The 26,753-nt window shown below is 41.4% G+C and overlaps 1 protein-coding gene across 2 annotated transcripts; it reads right to left on the reverse strand.

Moving 5' to 3' along the window:
* Positions 1–946: 946 nt before the first annotated feature.
* Positions 947–26,677, reverse strand: SERPINB6 (serpin family B member 6). 2 transcript variants are annotated; one of them, XM_081057647.1, is made up of 7 exons: positions 26,339–26,677; positions 15,604–15,778; positions 12,894–13,043; positions 6,217–6,334; positions 5,337–5,479; positions 1,699–1,854; positions 947–1,490 (listed from the first exon to the last, which is right to left on the reverse strand). In XM_081057647.1, the coding sequence occupies exons 2-7, from the start codon at positions 15,766–15,768 to the stop codon at positions 1,086–1,088; spliced, it is 1,137 nt and encodes a 378-aa protein (XP_080913773.1). In that variant the 5' UTR covers positions 15,769–15,778; positions 26,339–26,677; the 3' UTR covers positions 947–1,085. The 2 variants fall into 2 exon arrangements, with proteins under 2 accessions (XP_080913773.1, XP_080913772.1); XM_081057646.1 differs by lacking the exon at positions 26,339–26,677 and adding an exon at positions 26,026–26,213.
* Between the last annotated feature and the right edge of the window lie 76 nt (positions 26,678–26,753).

A 26,753-nucleotide genomic window follows, 5' to 3' on the forward strand; every position in this document is an offset into this window, starting at 1 on the left:
TTTCCTCAGTCCCAGTCACTCCCCACAGCTAAATTGCTGGCTTGGCTACAACAGGGAAAGCGAACCACGGACAGAATGAAAATGTCCATCACATCAGTAAGTTAGAGGGAGCCCAGGCTTCTGATGATTGCAAATAAGTCAGTGGGAAAGTCCGTACAGCTATCCTCTAGGAAATAACAGAGCTCTCCCACTTAAACCTCACACATCATTTGGTTCTGGTATCACTAAGCACAGTGATCACATTTCCAGCAAGTAACACAAGTGGCTGCAGAAACGTTAGCCACCTCTGTTTTTCTAATACTTGCAGTAAAATAGAAAGTCATCTGATGTACACTCAAAGTTATCTTAAGCTACATAACTGTGAATGGTTTTATCTAATCATCTCTGGCACCCGGTAGCAATTTAACTTTTTCAGGGAAAGGAGATCGTTGTGCATTTGAAAAGGTGTGACCACAGAGCCCCATGAACACAAGCTACAATAAAAGCAGAAATGCACGTGGGAAATGGGGCTGATTTCTCACAGGCCTAAGTTAACTGCTCCTCCTGCTTCTGTGCTGGCTTTTGGAGAGCTCACAAGTTTTGGCATAGTGCTTCCTGCTGAAGGTCTCTGAGACCTGCTTCCCACAGTTCCTCATGGCCTCTGTTTCCCTCTGTTCTCTCACTAACGGTGCCATGTGGGGAAGAGAGAGAGGCACTGCTGATCCCCGTGTGCCGGGAGAAGAGCAGCACAGCCAGCTGTCAACGCAGCACTCTGCCCAAAGGGAGGAGCTGAGGGCCTCGTACAGGTGTGCAGGTGGAGGGGCACCTCTCAGAGCAGGGCTATTTGTATTTGCTAAGCAGCCAGTGCTGCCCTTGCCAGTGTGACCACAGACCTTCCTGAATGGCAATTTCAGATCCTAGCAAACATCCGCTATGTGAACACACAAATACACAGGAGCTCTGAACATGGGATTTCAAAATTAGCCCCTTTATTTTTGGATTGCTATCAAAGGTCACTTTGGTTTGTAGGCACATTGTGAAGTGTCAGAGGAAAAGTGGGGCAGATGGGGACAGGAGAAGAGCTCTGTGCAGTGCTGACCATCTCTTTACGGTGAGGAGAATCGGCCACAGAACAGAACACTGTTAGTTTTGCTGTGCTGGATAAAGAAAAGGAAAGGGTGGTCAGCACAGAACCTGGGCGTGATCCTTGCACATCGAAGCATCATGACGGCGGCAGTGGCGGCTGCGGCCTCCGTGCCCTCCTCGTTGATCTCCACAAAGGACTTGTGCACAGCCTTGGACAGATACAGGTCTCTCCGCGACGACATCCCAGAAAAGTCTGCCTTGCCCGCCTCAAAGGCATCGGTCATGCCCAGAGAGCAAAGGACATCCTTCATGTCATAATTCTCCTCCAGCTTAAATCTAGGGAGGAACACTTCCACCTCTTCTTCATCCAGCATGTCTGGCTTTGTCCATTCTATGAATTTCTCATAAGTAAGTGCTTTTTCCACCTAGAAAAGGAGAGTTGAAGATTTTATGACTTAGAATAGTGCTGCCCGATAGGACCGTGCCCTATGGTGTGAATGCTCTAAGCTGGCAGTAACGGGAAGTTATGCTGGCGTTTCACATATCCACTGGGAAACGCAGAGAACAGCTAAGCAGACACTCAAACGTGAGTCCCCGGCCCTCACAGCGTGATTACTGCTTAGCACTCATTACCTTTTCCAAACCGACGTCTTCATCTGGAAGCATGATGATCATGTTCAGCTCTTTGCCGACATAAGGAAGCACCAGAATTTTGGTAAATACTTCTCCTATGTAGGTCGTCTGAAAGGTGGATTTCTTAAACATCATTTGCACAGGTTTCTTCTCATCCTATAAAGGAACAGGATAAACATTAAGCTGAAACCAGACCCAGCTGACACATTGGACAAATCACAGAGCTGATCACTCTGGGCCCCTAGAAATACTTTCTTGATTTCTGAACAGCACATCTGCCCCTCTTTTGCTGGCTTGTCTTCATTGTGACTTTAAGTAGAATTCCCAAATTTCTATTTCTAGCCCGAACTATTCCCCTGTACTCCAGACTCGTGTATTATCCTGCCTACTTGACACCTGCATTTGGGCATAAGAGAAACCTCCAATGTCACATGTCACACTGGGCTCTTCACATTCCCTTCCAAGTCTGCTCCATCTACAATTTTCCCATCTCAGTTGATGGCAATGCCATTCAACCCATTGTCAAGAACCCTGGAGTATCCTTGACTCGTCTTTCACACCCCACATCTGACTCATTAGCAAATCATTTTGGCTCTTCTTTCAAAATATGACAAAAATTCAACTTGTTCATTCCACCTCCACTGCTATCAGTCTAGCCCTGGTCACTAGGATGACCTCTTAAGTGACTCCCAAATCTGCCCTTCCCCCTAGTCTGGTGGCCAGAGGGATTCAGGAAATCAAATTGTAAGTCAGATCACATCACTCTTTGGCTGAACACCTTTCTATGGCTCCCCCTCCACTCCAAAGGAGTAAATGCTGAAATCCTTAAAGCAACCGGTAATGATGACAAGAGCTTGTCCCCTATGCCCTCTGCTCCAGTCTCCCTTTGCCCATCTGCTAGAGCGACAGGGACCCTTTGGTGGTTCTGTGAGCAAACCAGTTTCCAGTAAGCTTGTCCCCAGAATCTGAGAGCACACCCCCGTGCCTCGTTCCAGTCTTTGCTCAGTGAAGGCCAAATACAATGGCCTGTGCCTTTCTCTCTGTCTGTCTCTCGAGCACTACCGCTGTCTTACACTCCTATTTTCTTATTTACGTATACTGTCTCTCCCCCAGAAGAATGGAAGCTTCATGACGGGAGGGGCGTTTCACCGGTTTTGCACACACTGTAATAGTACCTAGCATGATGCCTGGCCCTCAACCAACATTTGCTGACAGATAAACAACTAAAGGTCAGGAACACTGAAATGACCAGGCAAAACGAACAACATCTTACTAGGAGAAAAATGCACTTCTCTCGACTGCGTCCTCAGCCAGACAGTAAAGAAGCCCCAGGGACAATGACCACATTCTACCCAACGTCCTCCTCGGCTCTTGCGTCCTGTGTAAGACTCGCAGCTGCTGTGTGTTTACTGAAGCCCAGGCAGCAGGCCCCGTGGGAGGCCTCCAGTTCCCTGGTATATCATAGCACGTTCCTCTCTAGTAATTGGAAGAAACCAAAGACATTTCCGTTTCAGCTCTTTTGTCTGAGCCTTGTTGAGGCTTGTGTGAACCGGCCTCAGGCGTCTCCTTCACCTCCTCGGATAGCTACCAACACACTTTTAAAATAACGGACCAGATAATAAAGACTTTCAGCTCTGTGGCCCATACGTTTTCTGTCACAGCTACTCAACTCTGCTGTTGTAGCACGAAATACGTAACCAAACAAGCATGGCTGTGTTCCAATAAAACTCTATTTAAAAAATAGGTGGCTTTGGCCTGCAGGCCCCTGCGTTAGACAATTTCTCCCTCCAACCCTCAGCGCCCAAAGCCTCCAATCTTATAAAATAAAAGGATCCAATCTCAGTAACTAAATATACAATTATGTAGATAAGGTCCATCTTATTTAGACATAAAGGAATTAAAAGGAAAATTTGTATCAACTCAAACTCTGTTTACTTTCGGTCACACAGCCCCATAGGCTAGTGTGCTCAATTCCCACTGCAACCCCTTTCCCTGCTGTGGAGATAAGAAAGCAACATAGAATACCTGACCTGTAAGATAGAAGTCCTCACCTCCTTGGAGGTAGCAGAAGCCACCTGGACTAGTTGTGGCCTAAGAGATACCGAAGAAAGGTTTCTCTTTGTGAAGAAGGCAGAAACAGCGAAGGAGAAGGCTTTTGCACTCACCCCGTCCTTCCCCCTTAAGCCTGCCTGGACTGTGGTACAATCACTGTGACCATGAGCAACACCACACGCTAAGGACGGCAGAGCAGAAAGACACAGAGCCAATTACTGAGACCATCACCCCACTCGCGGCCCACCTCTGGGCCTCCTGATAGGGGAGCTGAACGTCTATGAGTTAAACTACAGTGAATTGGGGGTTCTGTTACTTGCACTTGAATGTAACTTGAATGAAGTCCTAACATCCATCTCGTTAAGGATTAATTTCAAGGAGAGAATTAATTTTGCCAGGGGAAAATAAGGCAGTTTGTTTCAGAATAAAGCTTGGGAGAAAATATATTTCTTGAGAAACTAAAGGTTCAGGCTCAAGTCCACCTGGAAGATTTAACTTATGTTCAGTATTCAAGAATAGGCTATAATAAACCTACTCTGTCTACTTTGGTGTGTGTGCAAAACTCTCTGCAATTAAAGACTACTAAAATAGAAAGTGTACTGGATTCAGTGAGAGAAAGACACAGGGCTGTCAGCAAATAACGTCTCCAAAGTCAGAGGTAACTCAACTCAGTGTCTATCCTATATGCATGTGCTTTTGTTCTCTTGTTTTCAAATAAAAATTTGTTTATATGACGTATGATCAAAAAATACGGTGAATGTTTACATTAAGAAAATTATTACAGTAAAACACATTGCCATTCATCCCCCTCAAAATACTCCCCCTCACTTCGAACACTCTTATCCCCTGGGACAAAATTTCGATGGGGATGAAAGGCAATGTGTCTTTTACCATAATAAATTTTTAAAAATTTAAACATTCACCATGTTTTTTTATCACACCTCATATTATCCATATTATCAAAGAAGACTGCAGATCATTCCTTCATTCAATATTTATTGAGCACCAACTATTTGGCAGGCTCTTGTAAGACAGCCCTGTGCTCTGAGATGGCATTCAGCAGAGAAAATAGTCATTCAATCACTGCAGTGCCACCACGAGGAAGTCAGGGGGCGCTGTGACAGCTTAGAGGAGGGGTACAGAAACTGGACTACGGAGGAGGACCATCAGGGAAGATTTCCAGGAACTAACTGCTGGAAAGGAAGGAGTACAGAGATACTGGTGGGAATGAAGGTAGAGAAATGGGTAGGATCCAGCTCTACAAAGAGCCTCAGACACCAACCATATTTTGAAGTTAGAACTTTATCTCAACATTTGAGAGGTCCACCACCAGATTGTGATACAGAAGGAAGACCTGGAAAGAGTATGGCAGATGACATGGGAAGGCAGACCAGAAGCCTAGGGTTATGTAGCCAACCTTTCATGACACAGCAAAAGAGAAGTGTGCAGAAAGGCCCCCAGGCTTGCAGGCTGCCTAAGGCCATATAAAGCCCAAATTACTTGAGGTGAGGCTTCTCACAAGTTTTAAAAACCAGTGTGAACAATGAGACTTTCTAAGGATTTCCTTTGTTATTCAACAGACTCACCTTGCTGACTTTAAATGGTTTTTCCTGGGTATGCTGTTTGTTAAACTGTTTATCCCAGTTTCCCTTGAAGTAGATGGCATTCACCAGAACAAGAGGAGTCTGTGGACTCACTGAATTTGGAGACAGCAACTCAGTAATTTTACCTGAAAAGAAGGATTAAAAACCAGTTAGTTAGGAGTTTCCCAATGCATGCTTCGAGGATAATATTCACATCAATCCATCTCCTTGGGTAGTAAAGTATACAGATAAAGGAGTTCACTGCCCTCCAAATATAAACGTGTAAAGGGATATTGGTCCTTAAAACAATAGCAGCAACACAGCAACAAAATCTTTCAAAGTTGTGGTAAGAAAAATACCATCACTTGAAGAAAACATGTAAAATAAACAAAGTAACCTGTGCAGGATGAATTCATAACAAGTGAGACAGAAAGAAATGCTTGGTGCCTAAAGACAGGTGAGAATGTGTAGCAAGTGTGAAGAACACTTTAAGATTCACAGGGGCATGAGGGAATCACTAAGTGTCCTCCAGTCGTGCATGGGACTCTGGGCCCAGAGCAATGCTGCACAGGGACACAGCTGAGATCTGTATCCGAATTTTTCTTTACACTATTTGTGAAAAGAAAAGACTACATTAACAGCAACAAAACTTAACGTGGATTGTTCTGTACAGAATATTTAGAGACATCCCAGATACACTGATAAGAACAGGAAAACACTAAGGAAAATATTCATAAATTGACAATATTTCTGAAGTGGATTTTAAAAGTTTACAGTTATTTAGAGAAAAACATCATTCCTGTTTTACATTTGATGTTGTGAAGGAACTGACAATAAGACTGATTAAAGTACTACTAGAATAGAATAACAATGTACTTTTCACCTTCTGTCTTGTTAGCCACCCAGGTGTTTATGTGTTTTCTGGCCTCCTCTGTAGCTTTCAAAAAGTCAAGCTCTTCCATCTCTGCTTGGTAGAATTTGCGGCAGAAATCTTTGAAAGACTAGGAGAAACAGAGAGCTATCACTGCAAGGCTACAAAAACAAGCAACACCAACAGCTTACTTCCTCACTGTGCCAAATGAGAAGATATAATAGATAATTTTATGATTCATATATGTAATGTACAAAGATGAGGAATTAACCAAAATCCAATCTCTCAATCTTTAGCTACATTTGATCTTAGCTCATAAACTAAGGAAAACAGTGGTCCAAATATCAAAGCAACATCATGAACCGCTAGATCCTTTGAGGGAGTAGCTGTGCGTCAGTGAGGGAAGTGCGAGGACATTTCGGTGCAGCAACTACACAGTGTGTCACTCCAAACAGGCCACTGCATTTGGGTGGGATGCTAAGTGACATCCGACCCACAGCAAGAGCCTCAGTTCCCTCTATGTTTCATAACCAGGGCCTGCTGTTCCGTGTAATATGGGGAAAATTGTACCCACCTCCCACCACAACTTGTGTGATGATGGAAATGTTCTAAAGCTAAGCCACAGGGGATTACTGAGCTGTGTGAAATAAGGCTTGTGCTGCCGAGAAACTGAACATTTAACTTTATTTCACTTAAACTACTCTGAAATTTAAATAGCAACAATGCATCTAGTGGCTACCGTTTATTCTAGAGTGTAAGCAACTCACGAAAAAATTTAAACTATATTTTGACATGATAATATTAATGAACACCTACATTATGCCATATAAAAGTAAAAAATGCGATGGAAAACAAATGCACTAAAAGAACAAATTTGATGACAGTGTACTGTGGAATGGTGTCCCAACCTTTCTTCTGAACAGCTTACAGCTACATACTTAATTCCCCTTTCTGAATTGTTTTTATATTACAGGATTTCACATTTCTCCTTCAGTATAGCATAAGAGAAGCAAAGTGGCACGGTGGCTGAGAACACAAGTCCTGTGGCTTATTAGATGTGTGGTCTTAAAAAGGCTGCTTAGTCTCTCTAAGCTTCATTGTTCTGCCCTGTAAATGAGGACAGAGCAGGAGCTACACCTCAGAGGGTTACTGTGAGTACCAGATGAATGAGCGTTAGGACTCTTTGATGAGACATTTGAATTCTCAGCATGTTGCAGACACTGCACTAGGTGATCTCATGATATCACTTCATTTACTATTTGCATAGTTCATGCCTTGCCAGTTTCACAACAGTTTATTTTGTGTTTTTAATTTTTCAATTAGTTAATATCACATTAGGTTCAAGTGTACAACATCTGATTAGACAGTGACCGCCGACTAGTCTAGTACCCACTTGGCACTATAGTTACAACAATATTATTAACTATACTCCCTCTGCTGTGCTTTACATCCCCGTGACTATTTTGCAACTGCCAATTTGTACTTCCTAATCCCTTCAGCTTTTTCACTCAACCCCCCCCTCAACCCACCATCTGGCAACCATCATGTTGTTCTCTGTATCTATGAGTTTGTTCCTGTTTTGTTTGTTCATTTATTTTGTTTTTCAGATTTCATATATAACTGAAATCATGGTTTGTCATACTGTCGGACTTATTTCATTTAGCACAATACCCTCTAGGTCCAAACATGTTGCCACAATGGTAAGATTTTGGTCTTTTTCGTGGCCAAATAATATTCCATTGAATACATGTACCACCTCTTCTTTATCCATTCAGCTATCAGTGGAAACTTAGCTTGCTTCCATAATTTGGCTATTGTAAATAGTGCTGCAATGAACATAGGGGTGCATACATCTTTTCAAATTAGTGTTCTGAATTTCATCAGATAAATATGCAGAAGTGGAATTGCTGGGTCACAAGGTAGCTCTGTTTTTAATTTTTTGAGGTCCCTCCATACGTTTTTCATAGTGGCTGCGCCGATTTACAAACCCACAAATAGCACAAAGGGTTCCCTTTACTCCACATCCTCACCAACACTTGTTTGTCGATTTATTGATGATGGCTTTTCTGACAGACGTGAGGTGATAGTTCATTGTGCTTTTTATTTGCATTTCTCTGACGATTAGTGACATTGAGCATCTATTCACATGTCTATTGGCCATTTGTATGTCCTCTTTGGAGAAATGTCCATTTAGGTTCCTCTCCTCATTTTTTAATTGGATTTTTTTTCTTAGCAAACTTTTTTTAACTTTAATTAAAGTTTATTGTGGTGATAATTGTTAGTAAAGTTATATATATTTCAGGATTTAAGTCTTTAATCCATTTTGAATTTATTCTTGTATATGGTATAAGAAAATAATCGTTTCATTTCTTGCATATATCTGTACAGTTTTTCCAATGCCATTTATTGAAGAGACTGTCTTTACCCTATTGTATACTGTTGTCTCCTTTGACATAAATTGACCATATAGGCATGGGTTTCTTGTGTGGCTCTCTATTCTGTTCCATGGATCTGTGTGTTTTTATGCCAGTACCATGCTGTTTTGATTACTATTGTAGTATAGTTTGATATCAGTTAGTGAGCATGACACCTCCAACGTTGTTCTTCTTTCTCAAGATTGCTTTGGGTATTAGTGGTCTTTTGTGGTTCCATATAAATTGTAGAATTCTTTGATCTAGTTCTGTGAAAGATGCCATTGGAATTTTGATGTGGATCACACTGAATGTGTGGATTCCTTTAGGTAGTATGGGCATTTTGACAATATTAATTCTTCCAATCCATTAGAGTGTGATATCTTTCCATTTATTTGTGTCCTCTTCAATTTCTTTTATCGACGTCTTATAGTGATCAGGGTACAGGTCTTTCACCTCCTTGGTTAAATTTATTCCTAGGTATTTTATTCTTTTGGACGCAATTATAAAGGGAATTGTTTCTTAATTTCTCTTTCCAGTTGTTTGCTATTAGTGTACAAAAATGCAATGTATTTTTGCATATTTGTTTTATATCTTCCAGCTTTACTGAATTCATGTATTAGGTTCTAACAGTTTTTTGGTGGAGTCTTTAGGGTTTCTATATATAACATCACATCATCTGCACATAGACAGTTTTGATTCCTTTCCTGTTTGGGTTCCTCTTATTTCTTTTTCTTGCCTAATTGCTCTGACTAGGATTTCTAATACTATGTTGAATAAAAGTTTTGAAAGTATGCCTCCTTGTCTTTTTCCCAATCTTAGAGGGTTTATCATATATGGCCTTTATTATGGTTAGGTGTGTTTCCTCTATCCCCACTTTGCGGAGAATTTTTATCATACATTTTCATTAGAAAAGCATTTGTCAAATGCTTTTTCTGTATCTATTGATAGGATCAAACGATTTTTACCCTTCATTTTGTTTTTGTGGTGTATCATGTTAATTGATTTGCAGATATTGAAACAATCTTTCATGCCAGGAATAAATTCCATCTGATCATGGTGTATGATCTTCTTAATGCATGGCTGAATTTAGGTTGCTAATATTTTGTTGAGAATTTTTGCATCTATATTCATCAGAAATATTGGCCTATCATTTTCTTTTTTTGTAGTGTCTTTTCTGATTTTGGTATCAGGGTAATGCTAGCTTCATAATATGAGTTTTGGAGCCTTCCCTCTTCTTCAGTTTATTTTTTAATACTTTCAGAAGGACAGTATTTATTCCTCTCTGAATTTCTGGTCAAATACACCTGTGAAGCCACTTGGTCTAGAAGTTTTGTTTTTTGGGGAGTTTTTTGATTACTGATTTGATTTCATTAATAGTTCTCAATCTGTTCAGATCTTCTGTTTCTTACTGATTCAATCTTGAAAGATTGTACAACTTTGTTTCTAGGAATTTATTGATTCCTTCCAGATTGTCCAATTTGTTAGGATATATTTGTTCCTAGTATTTTATTATAATGCTCTGTATTTCTGTGGTGTCAGTTGTCACGTCTCATTGTTCATTTATCATTTTGTTTATTTGGGCTGGGCTCTCTCTCTCTTTTTCATGATGAGTCTGGATAATGGTTTATCAACTATTATTATTATTATTATTATTATTATTAGTTATGTTTTCAAAGAACCAGCTCTTGGTTTCATTGATCTTTTCTATTTTCTTTTTAGGCTCTATTTTATTTCTTTCCACTCTCATCTTTATTATTTCCTTCCTTTGACTCACTTTGGGCTTTCTTCTTCTATTTCTAGTTCCTTTAGGTGTAAGGACATATTGTTTATGAGATTTTCCTTGTTTCTTGAGTTAGGACTCTATGCTATGAATTTCCCTTTTAGAACTGCTTTGTCTGTGTCCCACTGATTTTGGGGTCATCATGTTTTCATTTTCATTGTCTCAAGGTATTTTGATTTCTTCCTTGATCTCACTGTTAAGCTATTCAATATTTAGTAGCATGTTATTTATCTCACACGTTTTTGTGTGTTTTTCAGTTTTCTTCTTATAACTGATTTCTAGTTTTATATCACTGTGGTTGGACAAGATGCTTGATATGATTTCAAGCTCTTAAATTTATTGAGACTTCTTTTGTGGCCTAACATGTGGTCCATCCTGGAAAATGTTTCACTTGCACTTGAAAAGAATGCATATTTCTCTGCTTTTGGCTGACATGTTCTAAAGATATTTATTAAGTTCATCTGGCCTAATGTGTCATTTATGGCCACTATTTTCTTGTTGGTTTTCTGTCTTGATGAACATGATGTCAATGGGGTGTTAAAGTCCCCTATTATGACTGTATTACTACTGACCTCTCTCTTTATGTCCATCAATATTTGCTTTTCATATTTAGGTGCTCCTATGTTGGGTGCATACACATTTACAAGGGTTATACCCTCTTATTGGATTCATCCCTTTATATTTTGAAATGCCCTTCTTTGTCTCTTGGCACAGCCTTTGTTTTAAAGTCTGTTTTGTATGATATAAGTATTGCTACTGCAACTTTTTTTTTCCATTTCTATTTACATGCAATACCTTTTTCCATCCATTACTTTCAGTCTGTGTGTATCCTTTGATCTGAAGCAGGTCCTTTATAGGCAGCATATATGTGGGTCTTGCTTCTTTATGTATTCATCCACTTTATGTCTTTTGATTGGAGCATTTAGTCCATTTACATTTAAAGTAATTATTCATAGATATGTAGTTATTGCCATTTTATTGCTTTCTGATTGTTTTGTAGTTCTTCTCTGTTCCTTTCTTATTCTCTTGTTCCCTTCTCTTCTGTGTTGATGACTTTCTATGTTATGTTTCAGTTCCTATCTCTTTATTGTTCATGTATCTCTTATAGATTTTTGGTTTGAGGTTATAATGTGCTTCATATATACCAAGCTATGTTTATACCAGTCTATTTTAAGTTGATGGTTACTTATGCTTGAACATATTCTAAAATCACTACATTTTTTACTTATCCCCTTTATGTTTATGTTTTTGTCATTATTTTTACTTCTTTTGGGTGTGTGTGTGTTTGTCTGTATCCCTTAACTTATTTTTGTAATTACACAATGATCTTGGGACCCTTGTGTTTATTGGAAGTTTTGTTTTTCTTCATATCTAAGGCTTTTAAAAAGATGGTAACAACCTATGAAGTAGCTAAGACTGATAAAAATAAGTATAGCAAGTTGGAAAAAAAAATCACACTGGTGCGGATACAGTATTTTGAACAGCAATTTTGCAATATTCACTTCAAAATGTCACTCCCTTCTTCTCTTCTACAAGTCTACCCTGGAGTATTAAATGTACAAGAGTGTTCACTGACTGTATGGCTCAGATTGGCTACAACCTAAATGCCCATGAGTGGAAGAATGGTTATAGTACATCCATACTTAAGAATACCAGATAGCAAAAGGGGGAAAAATTTTTAAAATATAGAAAAAGGATACCAGGTAACAGTTAAAGAGTGATGTACTTCCACATATACCAAGATGCAAAGAATTTAAGTCACAGTATTAGGTGACAAGAAACAAATTATAGAAGAAAATACATGGTAAAATTAAGTTATGTAGGAAAAAACTCCACAAAACAAATTTCTATATGTACAGGTGGATACATATCAAATCTATAAAAGCTCTTATACTGGGAAAAGGAGCAATGGGGTATGGAAAAGAGGTTGTAAGGACTCTTGCTTTATCTGCTTTTTTTTTCATTTTTAGTTAAAAAGAATATACTCACATATTATTTGAGTAGATATTGAAAAATGAAAAAAAATCATGAAAGCATGGCAAATAAATAACCAGTATACTTAGACAAACAAATCTTTTTAAAAATAATGCATTGGAAAAAACAATCAAATATGTACATGTGTAAAACGTTGAGTGTGTCTCACAATGCACAAAAAATTACCAATATGTAAAAAACAATGATTACAAATATTCATTTCAATCTTTTTTTTTGTTTTGCCAATTCATCTCGTATTGTGTTATGCTCCAAAGCTTTTTGTTGTTTTTTTTTTTTAAGTGATTCACTTACACTTCACAAAAGTTTGGATAGTATTTGTTATAAGGCTATTTTTATAGAGGACAAAACTAAAAGAGAGTTAAAGGAAGTGCATGAGGTTAGTAGACCTGAGTTCATGACTATCTGTGTGAGTTTGTAGCCCACAACTTTCCGTTGTTACACATGCCCTGTCTTCCTCATTGCCTTTAGTTTCTTAGTGAAAAACAGCAATTGTGACTTACTGAGTTGAAATCATAAGACTTTTCTCCAAAGAGCCTGTTGGCAGTTCTAAGCAAGTACTTCGTACCAGTCCTGTTAACTTCGGTGAGAATCAACTGGAAACCCTGGTGGACATCTTCACCTCCACTGCCGCTTTTATTTAAAGAAAGTGCCTGAAGTCAAAAACAGAATGAAAATACACAACTTCAGTATGCTCTGATTTCAGGAAATAGATACAACACTAAACTCAGCCTAAGAACTGTACAGATCCTCACTATAGCTTAAAAGAAGATTCATCCAATTAAAAACAGAAAGTATCTTGAAAACCACCCTCGTCCTGCAACACCCTTTCCGGTAAGGAGTCAGAGCCCTGCCAGCACTGGCAAAGAAATACCCCTTGGCAAGCCCAGGTTCTGGCTATTCCCTACTTGTAGTCTGCCTGAAAATGGGGCTGCCAGCCAGGTCTCCCATCTCTGTAAACACAGGCCAGTCCTGATACCGAAAGGTACAGCCTACATCCAGGGGTCCAGCCTGGCCCTGTGACCAACAAAACGAAGGAAATGTGACACTGCTCCAGGCATGGGCTTTCAAAGGACTAGCAGCTCCACATTGCTCTCTTATGCCCCAGAAGCCACGGTGTAAGGAAGTCCAAGCTATCCTGTGGAGGCCGTGTAAAAGCCCTAGAAAGCAACACCACATGGGGACAGATAATTATAGATGGGGGCCCCAGCCAATTGCCAGCACCAAAGCCCCAGACATGCAGCAGAGACCTCTCTTGGATCATGAGTGATCTCAGCTGGCATCATGGGTTCAGACCACAAAATCTGAAAAATAATCATTGTTATCTCCAGCCACCAAGTTTTGAGATGACTTGTTTTGCAGCTATAGAAGACCCTTGCAGCAATCTAGACATGGAGTTCTGCCATAATAAAATCTGTAACATGCAGCATTGGTTTGGACCAGGCAGCTGGCAGAGGCTGGACAGAAAGGGACTGAGGAGACTGAGTAGAGGCTGCAAGGACAGTGAAAAAATTAGTGCTGGAGGCCAGAGGAAAGGGGCTCGTGGCATGTACTGGCGTAAAAACTGGATAGACTGTCACCTGCAGTGATGAGAAAGGTTGGAATTTTGCCAATGAATCACAGATATGGTTAAGAAGACATTGAGAAAGACTGTGGTTTCTTTTAGCTGCCTAGGATAAAGTATGGGAACTGAAAGATAAGCTAAAGAAGCAATTGTTTCATTTTCAAGCAGAATTTAAAGGAAATATTTTCAGCCTAGGACTTGCTGGGTAAAGTATAAAAATGTTTCTTATTCCCAGCCTCTACTTGGCTAATGATTATACAAGTGAAAAATGGCCTCAGGGCAATGGTGAAACCCAAGGCACAGGCGTCAAGGGCAGGGTCAAGATCCCCTTTGATAAAACCTTAGAAAGATTAAGGAAGTGCCTCACAGACCCTCTTGGCTAGGTAAAGGCCTTCTGAGCATCTTGAGGACATTGTCCCCCAGCACAGAGTCCTGCCTCAAACAGGTATTGTGCATGTGCTTTTGTTCAATGAAACGAATTTAAGTCAATATACAGAAATACTACAACTGTTTAGAAGAACACCTGCCCACACCTTGATCTAGCCTTCCAGCCTCCAGAACTGTGAGAAACTAAATTTCTGCCGTTTAGGCCACTCAATGTGTGGTACTTTGTTACAGCAGCTCTGACAGACTGAGACACCTCCCCCCACCATTTCTGAAGGGCGTGTCCACTGCAGTTATCCTTCCCGGTGTCACCATTGAGTGCTGGGGGAGGGACGTGTGAGCAATACTGTGTCTCAAGTTCACAAAGCTCTGCATCCAGGAACCACACAGAGAGCCTCAGTAGCCCTGTCCCTCCTGGATTTCAAGCCCGAGTCTGGCCCCATGATGAAATGACACTTTGGGGTCTTGGAAAGGGTAGGTGTACCTTTCCTATGGCAGAGCTGTGAACCATTAGGAGCCAGAGGGCAGCCATGGGGTCCCCCATCTTCACACCCTTGTGCTACATGCCTAGCTTCAGCCGACAGGGCATTAGCAAGCTTGACAAGCAGAGGCTGGATAAGCACATTCAAGCGTGTCTCTTGGAAGGTAGGTACTGCGCTGTAAGACAGCCCAGGCTACCCTGCCAAAGAGACACCATGTGGGAAACCTAAAGGATGAGGCAGCATGTGGAAGAGGCCACATACTTGGAAGAGGCCCGAGGCCCTACACCAGTGACCCAGCAGGGCCAAGAAGGGCAGAGGTACCACCTGATGCTCCTCGAGTCAATCTTCAGCTTACGCACTAAATTTTGGGGTGTTATATACCGAACAATAAATAACTGAAACACTACTGAAAAGTTTTACAGTTAACTGAGAAAATTAAAATAAGAATTGCTAAAAATTGAAAAGTAGTTGACAATACTGAAAAACTGCCACTGAGTCAACCTGGACCTTGTGCCTTTGTATCTACTCATAAACTTGTGTCCAAGCCATTAATGGGGTGGTGAAATGACTCATTCTCCTGAATAGAGGGTGCTACTCCATCCCTAACAGATCAGAGGTACAAACCCTAAGGTGCCTGCACAGGGCTAACGTGCCCACACCCATGCAACACTAGCAGAGTTATCTGTCAAGACCAAGTCCTTTGGGATTTTAACCATGGAGGACCAACTCAACTGACAAATTACTGGCATTTACTGGTGCCCAGAAATGGCTTTAGGCACATACCTGGGCCATCTGGGCCGCGGTGTTTCCCTTTGCTCCCATGAAGACCATGGCCAGGGCAGAGGAGATGCTCAAGGGTGAGAAAAACACGTTTTTCGAGTTGTCTTCACCCAGCTTTTTCAACAGGTTGAAGGCAAAGGTGCCATTTATTTCTGATAGAGTATCCATGACGGCGAGTCTGAAACAATGGATTTAAAATCTGTCACATAAATATAGGCTCACATGTTGTCAGCATTTCACTGTTATTAACAGTTACCATTGACACTTTGGTTCAATGAGCAAGCAAGTCCACCTACAAAACTCTATTTCTTTTGGGGGGGACGTCAAAATTATTTTGTGTTTTTCTATTAAGTAAAATTAATGATGTTTATAATATAATCCTGGTTTGTGTGTGGAGAGCAGGAGGACTTTGATCTGGGTACTTCGCAGTGAGCCCACAGAACATATAGAAGGGTACACACTCACCTGCTTACCCTAGTTACTTCATGGGGTGGGATTAGGAAAGAAGTTATCGGCTTTTGGTTCCATTTCTGTATTGCTTGGTGTGTTGTATGAACTTATATGTATTATTTTATAACATAAAAAGCACTCAAAATGATAAATCCAATAATCACAAAGTTACACAAGAAAAGATGATTGAATGTTTTATAATGTAGAAGGGTCCATTTTAGGATAGCCTAAAGCATTAAGATAAAAGTTAAATTAAACCACATAAAAAGACGTATGAAAGTCTTACAAACAAGCACTCTTGACCCTGGATTATCCTTCTAGGAAACCTATGCATGTGACAAACCTGAAATCGAAGGTCATACGCCCCAGGAGTCCCCCACACTTGTTCTGGACAACAAGCACTTGGCTGCTGCAGGGCAGTGGGCATGCGCCCAAGTCCACCTCCAGACCCAGGCCTCAGAGGTCAGGGATTGGGCTGCACACGCAATTGGCCAAATTCGTGGTGGCCCCATAGGGCCAGGCAGGGTCCGGAACGGGAACCCTCAGGCAGTCGGGGATGGGGTTGGGTACAGACAGGAGTCTTCAAGCTGGTTAAAGCACAACGGGTCTTTAGAGAGACTTATTATCAACTCCTCATTTTACAATAGGGAACCTGAAGTTCACCGAAATGAAATGATAAATCCAAGTGATAAACAAAAAATCTGGACCTCTTATTCCCCTTCAGCTTTCTCCCCCCTTTTAAATTTTTCAATTACAGTTAACATTCGATATTATTTTGTATTAACTTCAGGTGTACAGCACAGCGGATAGGCATTTGTATAATTTCAGAAGTATCCCCCTGACTAGTCCAGTACCCACCTGGCACTATACATACTTATTACCATATTATTGACTCTATTCCCTACGCTTTACTTTACATCCCCAAGATTATTTTGTAACTACCAATTTGTACTTCACCTTTGTCCCTTCACCTTTTTCACCCTGTCCCCCAAGCCCTTTCCCATCTATCACCCCAATAAATATAGTACATAATTATTAAAATATTCATTCCTTTTGCTATACCCTGCAACCACATGACTACTTTGTAACAACCAATTTGTACTTCTTAATCCCTTCCTGTTTTTCACCCACCCCCTCAACACCACTCCCATCTGGCACCTATCAAAATGTTCTTTGTATCGATCAGTTTGTTTCTGTTTTATTTGTTTGTTTTGTTCTTTAGATTCCACATATGAGTATAAGTGAAATCACATTGCATCTGTCTTTCTCTGTCTGACATACTCCACTGAGCACAACAACCTCCAGGTCCATTAATGACGCCACAGATGGCAAGAACCCATTCCCTTCCATGACCGAGCAATATTCCACTGTATGTATGTACCACCTCCTCTTTATCCATTCTTCCATTGGTGGACACTCAGGTATGGCCAATATGAATAATGCTGCAATGAACATATAGATGCACACATCCCCTAGAAGTAGCTTTTTGGGTTTCTTCAGATAAATACCCAGAAGTGGGATTACTGGGTCCTTTGTCTCACATTATAGCCTTTGTTTTAAACTCTATTTTGTCTGGTATAAGTACTGCTATCCCAGCATTTTTTGTTTGTTTTTTTCCATTTTCATTTTCATGAAATATCTTTTTCAATCCCTTTACTGCCAGTCTGTGTGTGTCTTTTCAGTCTGAAGTGAGTCTCTCATAGGCAGCATATGTAAGGGTTTTGTTTTCTTATCTATTAGGCCACCCTATGTTTTTGATCAAAGCATTTAATCCATTTACATTGAAAGTAATTATTGATAGATATGCAGTTGTTGCATTTTATTATTCATTTTTATCTTTTTTTTCATTTTAAAGAAATACCTCTAACATTCCTTGTAACACTGGTTTGGTGGTGATGAAGTCCTTTACCTTTTTCTTGTCTGGGAAACTCTTTATCTGTTTGATTCCAAATGATAGCCTTACTGGGTAGAGTAGTCTTGGTTGTAGGTCCTTCTTTTTCATCACTTTGAATATTTCCTGCCAATCTCTTCTGCCCTGCAAAGTTTCTGTTGAGAAATCAACTGACAATCTTATGCGAGCTCCCTTATAAGTTACTATTTGCCTTTCTCTTTCTGCTTTTAGGATTCTCTCTTTGTCTTTAACATTTGCCATTTTAACTGTGTGTCTTGGTGTGGGCCTGTTTTGGTTCATCTTGTTTGGGACTCTGTGCTTCCTTTTGCAGTTCCAATTGGGTGTGTTCTGTTATCTTGTCTTCCAAATCGCTGATTGGATCCTCTGCTTCATCTAATCTGCTGGTGATTCCTTCTAGTGCATTCTTCATTTCACTTATTGTATTCTTCACTTCTAACTGGTACTTTTTTATGGTTCCCATGTATTTTTTTATGCCTGCTACCTCTTTATTGAAGTTCTCACTAAGTTCCTTGAGCATCCTTATAACCAGTGTTTTGAACTTTGTTTCTGGTAGGTTGCTGGCCTCCATGTCGTTTAGCTCTTTTTCTGGAGTTTTCTCCTGTTCATTTGGGACATATTTCTTTGTTTCCTGATTTTGGCTGCCTGTCTGTTTGTTTCCATGTATTAGACAGATCTTCTATGTCTGTTTCCAGGTGGTCTTATGTAGTAAATGCCCTGTGGGGCCCAGTGGCACAGTTTCCCTGGTCACCTGTACTAGGTGCTCCCGGAGTGTCTTTTGTGTGGGTTGTGTGTGCCCTCATGTTATAGTTGAGCCTTGATTGCTATTGGCATGACACTGGGTGGGATGGGCCCTCAGGCTGATTGACTGTGGGGTTTGGCTTATGGGCTGCTGTGCGTGGGGGGGAGGGGGCTTGCCCCACTGAGTGGGATTCACTCCAGTGGGTTCTAGTGCCTATTGCGACTACCCTTTGTGTGTGCTGCTTGTGGGGCTAATTGGGAGGTGCTCTGCTATGGTCTGAAACCAATCTCCATGTATGTTGATTCTGGGGCCTCTTGGGAAGGCCTTCAGTTCAGTCCCAGGTCAGCAAATGCCTGTGACCAGTCAGGTACTACCTGGTAGGAACTACAAAGTGATCCACAGTTGTTTGCTGCCTGTGCTGGATCTGGAGGCATGTGAAAGAGGTCATGCTGCCAAATGAGGATGGCTGCCACCATTGCCAGGCCTAGAGTAGTTCTGCAAAAAGCCAGGACAGACCAAAACCTGTTTCCGCCTACTGCTGGTTGCTGACTGCCAGCTCCGGTAACGTTCAGTTGCCAATAACACTTCATACGGTATGGAGTTGGGTGTGGGAGGGTCTTAGTGAGTCAGCAGAATAGAGCTGCAGAGCTCACCAGGCCAGTCAGATTCAGATTTGGCCATGTGGGGATGGGCTCAACATAAGCAAGATGGTGCCCATCTTCCGGCTGCACAGCAGAATGATTCCACACAGGTAAAATGCTGACTGACCCCCAGCCACATCCCGATGCGATACACCTCAGTCTGCCCCCCAAATGCTTTTGACACCCCGAGTCACTATTCCTCCACCAGAGCCCAGGGTGAGTGCCTGAGAGCGAGTCTGTGCACAGGCCCTTTAAGAGGATGTCTTGGGTTTCCCATAGCCTTTGGTCCCACAGATGGATAGAATCCCCACCGTCTTTCACAGTCAGATGTTGTGGGGGCTCATCTTTCCAGCACCAGTACTCCTGGCTGGGGAGCCTCGTGTGAGGCTGGGGTTTCTTGCTCCACTGTGGCTAAGATATCCCTCCCAGTTTTCATCCACCACACAGAAGTTTGGGCTGGCCCATTTTGCATCTCTGTCCCCTTGACCAGTCTTGACATGGCTTCTTCTTTATATGCTTAGTTATAAAACTTCTGTTCAGCTGGACTTCAGATGGTGCTCCAGGTTGACTGTTCTATAATTTAATTATAATCTGATGTGTTCACGGGATGAGGCAGGCACAGCATTTATCTACTCCACCAGCTTGGATCATTCAGCCCTGCTTATCAATTTTAAGAAGAACAACTGGTAAAACAGGGTAACTTCTGAATTAAGAATTAGACAAAGAGGAGCTGCTGCAATACAAGAAACACAGTCCTGAGTGTTCCTAACAAAATCAAATGTGAAGACCCAGACAAGTGGACCCTTACACACACACACACACACACACACACACACACACACACACACTGCACTGGTCTTCTCTTGCTGAGGACAAGGACACCTCTGGCTTTGGCCTCAACATGGTTTAGCCCACACAGAGAGCCTGTGGTGTTACTCAGCCCCTCTGCCCCTAGGTGCATTGAAAAAGGACAGCGGTTTAGGGTCCTGTGCATATTAGGTTTGTGGCAAGTTCAACTGGCCAAAGAGATCCCGTGTGCCGCCTCCCTACCTCACCCAAGACTCTATTTTACCATCCATACACATTTCCCCCTCAAATGTTGAAGGAGTTTTAATTCAAATAGAAATGCCAACTTAAAAGGACATTAATAAAGCACTGTGTCACTGGTAATATCCCTAAAGATTTTGTTTTGGACTCTGCCTTTTTCTCTCACTGACATCAGAAAGGCACACCTACCCTCCCTCTACCTGAGCACTAGCCTGGCCAGCCCTTGGCACTCTACTGGGGCTGAGGAAAAATCAGGGCACTTCTGCTTCTTTGTGTCAAGGGAATTTAAAGTTGAAAGATCAATAGTTCCTCAATAAATAGCAGTTTCAGTCTTCTTTTATAAAATACTGAACTGGGAAAAACAAACCAGGACATTCAGAGGACACGGCATGAGTCAGGAGGGAGGCAGGCTTTACAGTCCCAGCTCTGGAACCCTAAATAAATTACTTGATTTCTGTTCCTTTTATGAAGAAGTGGATAAACCAGATAATGTGTTCCCTTCCATCTTTCATATCCAATAATTCTTAACATTAATGCAGAAAGAAGAGCAAAAATTTAGCTCAATTTCGAAGCCCACAGTGAAGTCAGTAATAGCATTACATTTCTCAGTTGAAAATGACTAGTGATAGCTGTTAGAGGTAAAATTACATTCCTGTCCTTTGAAAATTGTTAAATAGAAAAGACACAGTAAATAAACAATGCCCTGGAGGTTTATCCAAACTATGCAGGATAATTTTACAGCAGAAAATATGTTAATCATGAAATAACTTTGAAAGTCCAAAAGACCTTCTCACGATAAGGTCATCAAATCAAATAGGAAATGATAATTCCTGAACTTCCTTAACGTGACAAGGATTATCTACTTCAGCACCCATCATCATCACTGATAAAATATTATAAGCAGTTCCCTTGTTCCTAGAACAGGATCATGATACAGACATCTGTAATCCGATGCGTATGTGACTTTGTTTTGATACGTCTGGCCAAGGCAAATACAACTCATGATATATAAAGAGAAGGAAATTTATCAGAAATAAGACAAAACAAGCATAATTAGCAAACTATGTGATGGCCTACCTGAAAAGCAGCCAGAATCAAGGAAATACTCTTAAAACTGAGGAGAGTAAACTGGGCTCCAAAGAGTTGATAAGAAAAATGGATCCCAGTAGAAACACGTAAGAGGATATTAGCAGATTTAAAGACAAACAATAGCTAATAATTATATTAAAAAGTCGTCACTTCAGAAAAAATAATAAACATCCTTTTTTGAATATATGCCATGTGCTAAGCCCTATGTTAGACTTTTTCTAAAAGATCCTTATAACCAACCCTGTGAGAATTCAAAAGGTTGAGAATGTCAGCATTTGACAAGCAAAGAAATCAAGCCTCAGTTCTTTAAGTATCTTGCTCCTGCAGTCACAGGGCCACAAGCTACAGAGGGAGAGTTGGAACCAGACCTGTGTGGCTATGGAGTTCACTCTCTTAATCACTATGGCACACAGTCTTCTAAAAAAAGGACAGGTGGAGAGCAAATTAAATTTACGTTTTTAAAACGTGAACTTTGAAAGTCCAAAAACGATTAATTTCCAGTACTGACAAAGTTAAGACAGTCATCCCTTCTTATATTGTGCAAATGATGCTGTAAATTGGCACACCAATATTTCCCAATTACAATTGAGAATTATCTTAAAAAAAAAAAAAAAAGCAAAGGAAGAAAAGAAAATGCCAGAAAACATTCATACCATCTGAATCAAAACTTCACTGCTGGGAATTTCACTAAAGGTAAGACTCAGATACTGATAAAAAGAATTAAGCACAAAAACAATTATTAAGTAATTCATATTGTACAGAAAAAAAAATTTTTATATGTCCAACAACAGAGAACCACTTCGATTCTGGCATGGGATACTAGTGGAGATACTAATTTTCTAATATCATATTAATTTAATGGGAATATATAAAATTAAGTGAAAAAAGGAAATATAAAACTATAATTACAATTTTAAAATATTATCTATATAAATTAGGAAAAGTACATGTAAGCATAATTTATAGACAGAATAGAAGGAAATACTGTACACTAAATGTTTCTGGGCTACGGGTAATTTTCATGTTTTTAATCTTTTTCTGCATTTTCACATTTTCTACAACATACCTAATTGTTCTGGGGGTGTGGTTAATATTTCTTTTTATGAAATTAATATATATACACTTAGTTTAAAAATCAGTGCTAAAAGAGACACTACAAATGACAACACTTTCTCTTATACACTGGTACTGCCCTTCCCCACCAATACTTTTCTTTATAGCTCAGAAAGCATTTCCTTTCTTTCACTTAACACCGATTTTCCACATGTTAATATTGCATCCCCCTCCCATTTCTCTAGTTTTCTATGTCCCAATGGCAACTTTTCCCTAAATGTTCTACTTGTCAGTCAAACCCTTTCAGTAATTTTTCCACATGTTCAGATACAAGGAATAATCTACCAGCTAGCTCCCTTTTCCTCCCTAGCCTCTCACCCTGCTAGTGAGCACAGCGGTTTTCATTCCTAAAGAGGAATTTTCATGGACAATAAACAACATTCCCTACTAAAATACTACAGTTAATGGTCAATTAATTGTCAGTCAGGTGAAAAAAAACAACCATTTTCTCAAACAAGCATACTGCTTACACAACAAAAAATTTTTTTCTTAAATATTTAAGCATTGGTTACATATTTTAATAGATCGGATTGTTTAATGCTTTAAACACCTTTTAAAGCAAATTTACGAATTTCACAACCAAACCTTAGTAAACATTTAAACATCTATAAACCTAATAAATCAAGACTTAGAAATCTAGTAAGCTAGAATCACCTAAGACTTTCAAACATGTTTAAAAATACACAAAACGGTACAATGGTTACAGAACTTATTTCTACTTAAATCCAGTATGAAGGTATTAATACCTTGGGTTTGATTCATTTTATCTTTGTTATATCTTTTTATACCATCCCTAAGGTGATAGCAATGCTATTTTAGTGGTTCTCTAGGCTAAAATAATCTTAAGGGACCATCCTCCTCACTGCACAGGCTGCCAGGTTCCTGGTCACTGTGCTACCCCAGATGCTTCTGGAGCCCAGAATCCATTCTTTGATAGCCAAGCACATTCAGAGTAAGTTAAGGGTGTTTTGAGCTTCAATTCCCCCTTCATAGGGAGTTTACTAAGGCCTCAGCCAAACACCAAATTCCAGTTTCTTGTAACTTGGTGTCTTTCCTTAAAATGAAGTATTATTTGAGTTTTCCTTTAGGTTTTATAACCCAGAGTTCTGTCAAATAAGTCTTTTAGTTTAATTTTTAGGCTTTTAGGATAGTTTGTATAACTACTATGCGTGTTAGCCCAGGAAACAGGAATAACCAAACTTTTACATAGCAATCACAGATGAATCATCAAGATCTGAACCCTCCAGAAGCATGTGGGTTTGGGTGTGGTTATTGGGCCACACCAGTGACAAAGCTGTATTGAGGTTTCCTTTCAAGCCCCTAATATACCATACTGTTGAAGGGGACACAAGTTTTGCCAACCCAAAATATACCTTTGGGGATATTGATTTTAAGCTGGTTATTAAGAAACAAAAGACTCAGAAAGAAACATTGACCCTCCCCCTTTACCTGCCTACAGGAAGTCAGACATAAAAACCTGCTTACAGGAAGAAAGCATCACCTCAGCATCAGAATATGAACTAAAAGTGGCAGAAGGAAGAATCTAGCAAAGCCTGTTGGACTCCCCTCTGTGCCCCACTGCTTCTGGGTGACCCAGACATTTGTGTTCCACACCTTTGCTCTTTCTCACCTACTTTTAAATTGATAGCTTTCCCTTTGAAATTCCAGAGCCCTGCCTCCCTCTCCCTTGTCCTGAATGGCATATAAGCCTCAACTGCCCAATGAGGAGTTTTGGGTCTCACCTAAAGAACCATTAAAAAAATATATATTTATTCACAAGCATAAAAACTGGGTATTAAGGTTTTATTAATGAACAATTATATATATATGTGTGTGTGTGTGTATATATATATATATATATATATATATAAATATATGTATGTATATATATAACCTCCAGTCTAACAAATCTATCCCAGCACCATTGTTTTCTGTATAGCACCACCAGTAACTTTGAACAGTTAATGTTCATAATTGATTTTATTTGACTGATTAAATCTTAATCATGTTTTTTAAGGTGTCACTATTTAATTGTGCCTCTGGCCTTCTTGGATTAAAGATGCCTTAATTTCCCACAAAATTTCACCATTTAAAGATTGGTTTAATGGAGACTTGGGTTCCTAGTTAGTTTTCTGGCTCTGTGTGTCTGTGTGTGTGTGTGTGTGTGTGTGTGTGTGTGTGTGTGTATGTTTCTCCGAACATTAGTCATCTAAGATGTACACAGAGGATGATTCCTCCCACTTCATAGATTTACTGTGAGCATTAAATAAACCAATGCCTAGCACACAGTAGGTATTCAATAAATGGTGCGTAGACTAATACATTATTTCCTTTCTTCTGATGTCTAGGCCTAATCTCACGTTCAACAAACTTGGAAATACAAGGTGTGTGGTCTTCTCGAGGTCCTACAGAATATGCTTGGTGTGATATAGAGTGTTTTTACTACAAACATAAAAAGAACAGTGATTCATTCATTCTAATTTCTCTCTGGTTGGAGTTAACTCTAAGAAACTGAACTGTAGTAAAATGCCTTAAATTGGAATTGGCTTCATATAACTTTAAATACTTAGTTTACATGGCCCCAAGTAGGACTAAAATTGCACTCTTTGTGTTGGCATTACTCAATAGTCATGAAATACTGGAACACACCCCATCGTAATACTGATAACAGCAGTCATTCATGTTACTCACAGTACACATTACTTAGCCCCAGGAATACAACCCTGCAGGACTTGAAGCCATCATTATCTAACCTCATCAATCCTGAACCACACCTTGGAGGCAGCCGGAAGCCTTGGGTCCTTTCCTGTCATCAGTTACAACAAGGCCCAGAAAGCAAAAGTCCCAGCAGTGACCCAGCTTCCCCAGAGAATCTGAGTGTTCCTGGCAGCATCTGAATTATTAATTTTTGATACTTCTCATTTCCAAAACTGAGCCTTGGGGGCGGGGGGAGAAGGAAAGTGAGCAACATCAATGCCAATTTCTTCTAGCACCACAACCCCAAGTATGATTTTCAAATTTTTCTCCACGTCCTCTTAGCCCCGAGGACACCAAACCTTGTAATATTTTGCCTGCAGTGAGTTTAATTTTTAAACAAAACAGAACAGAGAGGTAACAAGATATGGAATGGTCCTCACTTTTATCTTCACAGGCCTGAGCGACCTCGAAAGTGCTGCACAACTTGCCAAGCTCCTGAGCTCAAGCCACACTCTGCGGGCAGGAAGACCAGGCTCCAGTGAGCCTGGAACCGGCAGCCTTTGGCACCGACCCCTCGGCTTCTCTCAGGCCTCCAGTTCCCCTTCTCCCCCTCCGCCGCCACTACCCCGTTTAACGACGTGCTCCTGGCTGCGCGCGCCCGCAGCTTGGGGCCGGGGTCACCTGTGGTCCAGGGACCGGCGGGCGTCACCAGTGACGCAGGGGTAAGCAGGAGTCACCTGGAGCCCAGGGGTCCTGCGCAGCAGCCAGGGATGCTCGGCGCCGCCCCCATGCCCGCTGGCCGCCTCCCCTGCGGGCTCAGGGCTGTGCGTCTCGGGTCCAAACGATCCTCGGCGTCACGGCCGGGCCAGCGGCTGCCATGCACAGCTCACCGGTGGCGTCACCGTCCGCTGCTGCCGCTGGGCTCGTAAAGGTAACCCGAGCCGTTGGGCTCCCCCCGCACCCCCATCCCAGGGCGGCCCCGCGCGGCCGGGCCGCGCCTCCCCGCCTCCGGGCTTGCCTGGCCTCGGAGGAGCCCAGACACACACTTACCGCAGACTGTCGGCGGTGCTGCGGGAGAGAGCGGAGCTGCTGCGGGAATGAGCGGAGCTGCTGCGGGAATGAGCGGAGCTGCTGCGGGAATGAGCGGAGCTGCTGCGGGAATGAGCGGAGCTGCTGCGGGAGACCCGAGCAGCTCCCAGCCTCAAATACAGGCGGGGCCGGAGGCGGGCCGAACCCCGGGAAGCGAGCCGGCGCTCCGCCCCCTGCGGGAAACCGGGGCGCCCCTCGCGGTCAGGCCCAGGCTGCGCGGCGGGCTGGGGAGGCGGCCTGGTGCGCTTCCCCCGCAGCCCCGGAGCCGGGCTGATCCGCCGGCTCCCGACCGCCTCCCGAGGACCTAGGACGGAAGGGGGGGGTGGCCGGGGGTGGGGGGCGTGAGTCCTTTCTGGTCCTAGTTGCCATCACTTGG

Source organism: Rhinolophus hipposideros (genome assembly GCF_964194185.1).
Source record: "Rhinolophus hipposideros genome assembly, chromosome: 8".
NCBI classification, from domain to species: domain Eukaryota; kingdom Metazoa; phylum Chordata; class Mammalia; order Chiroptera; family Rhinolophidae; genus Rhinolophus; species Rhinolophus hipposideros.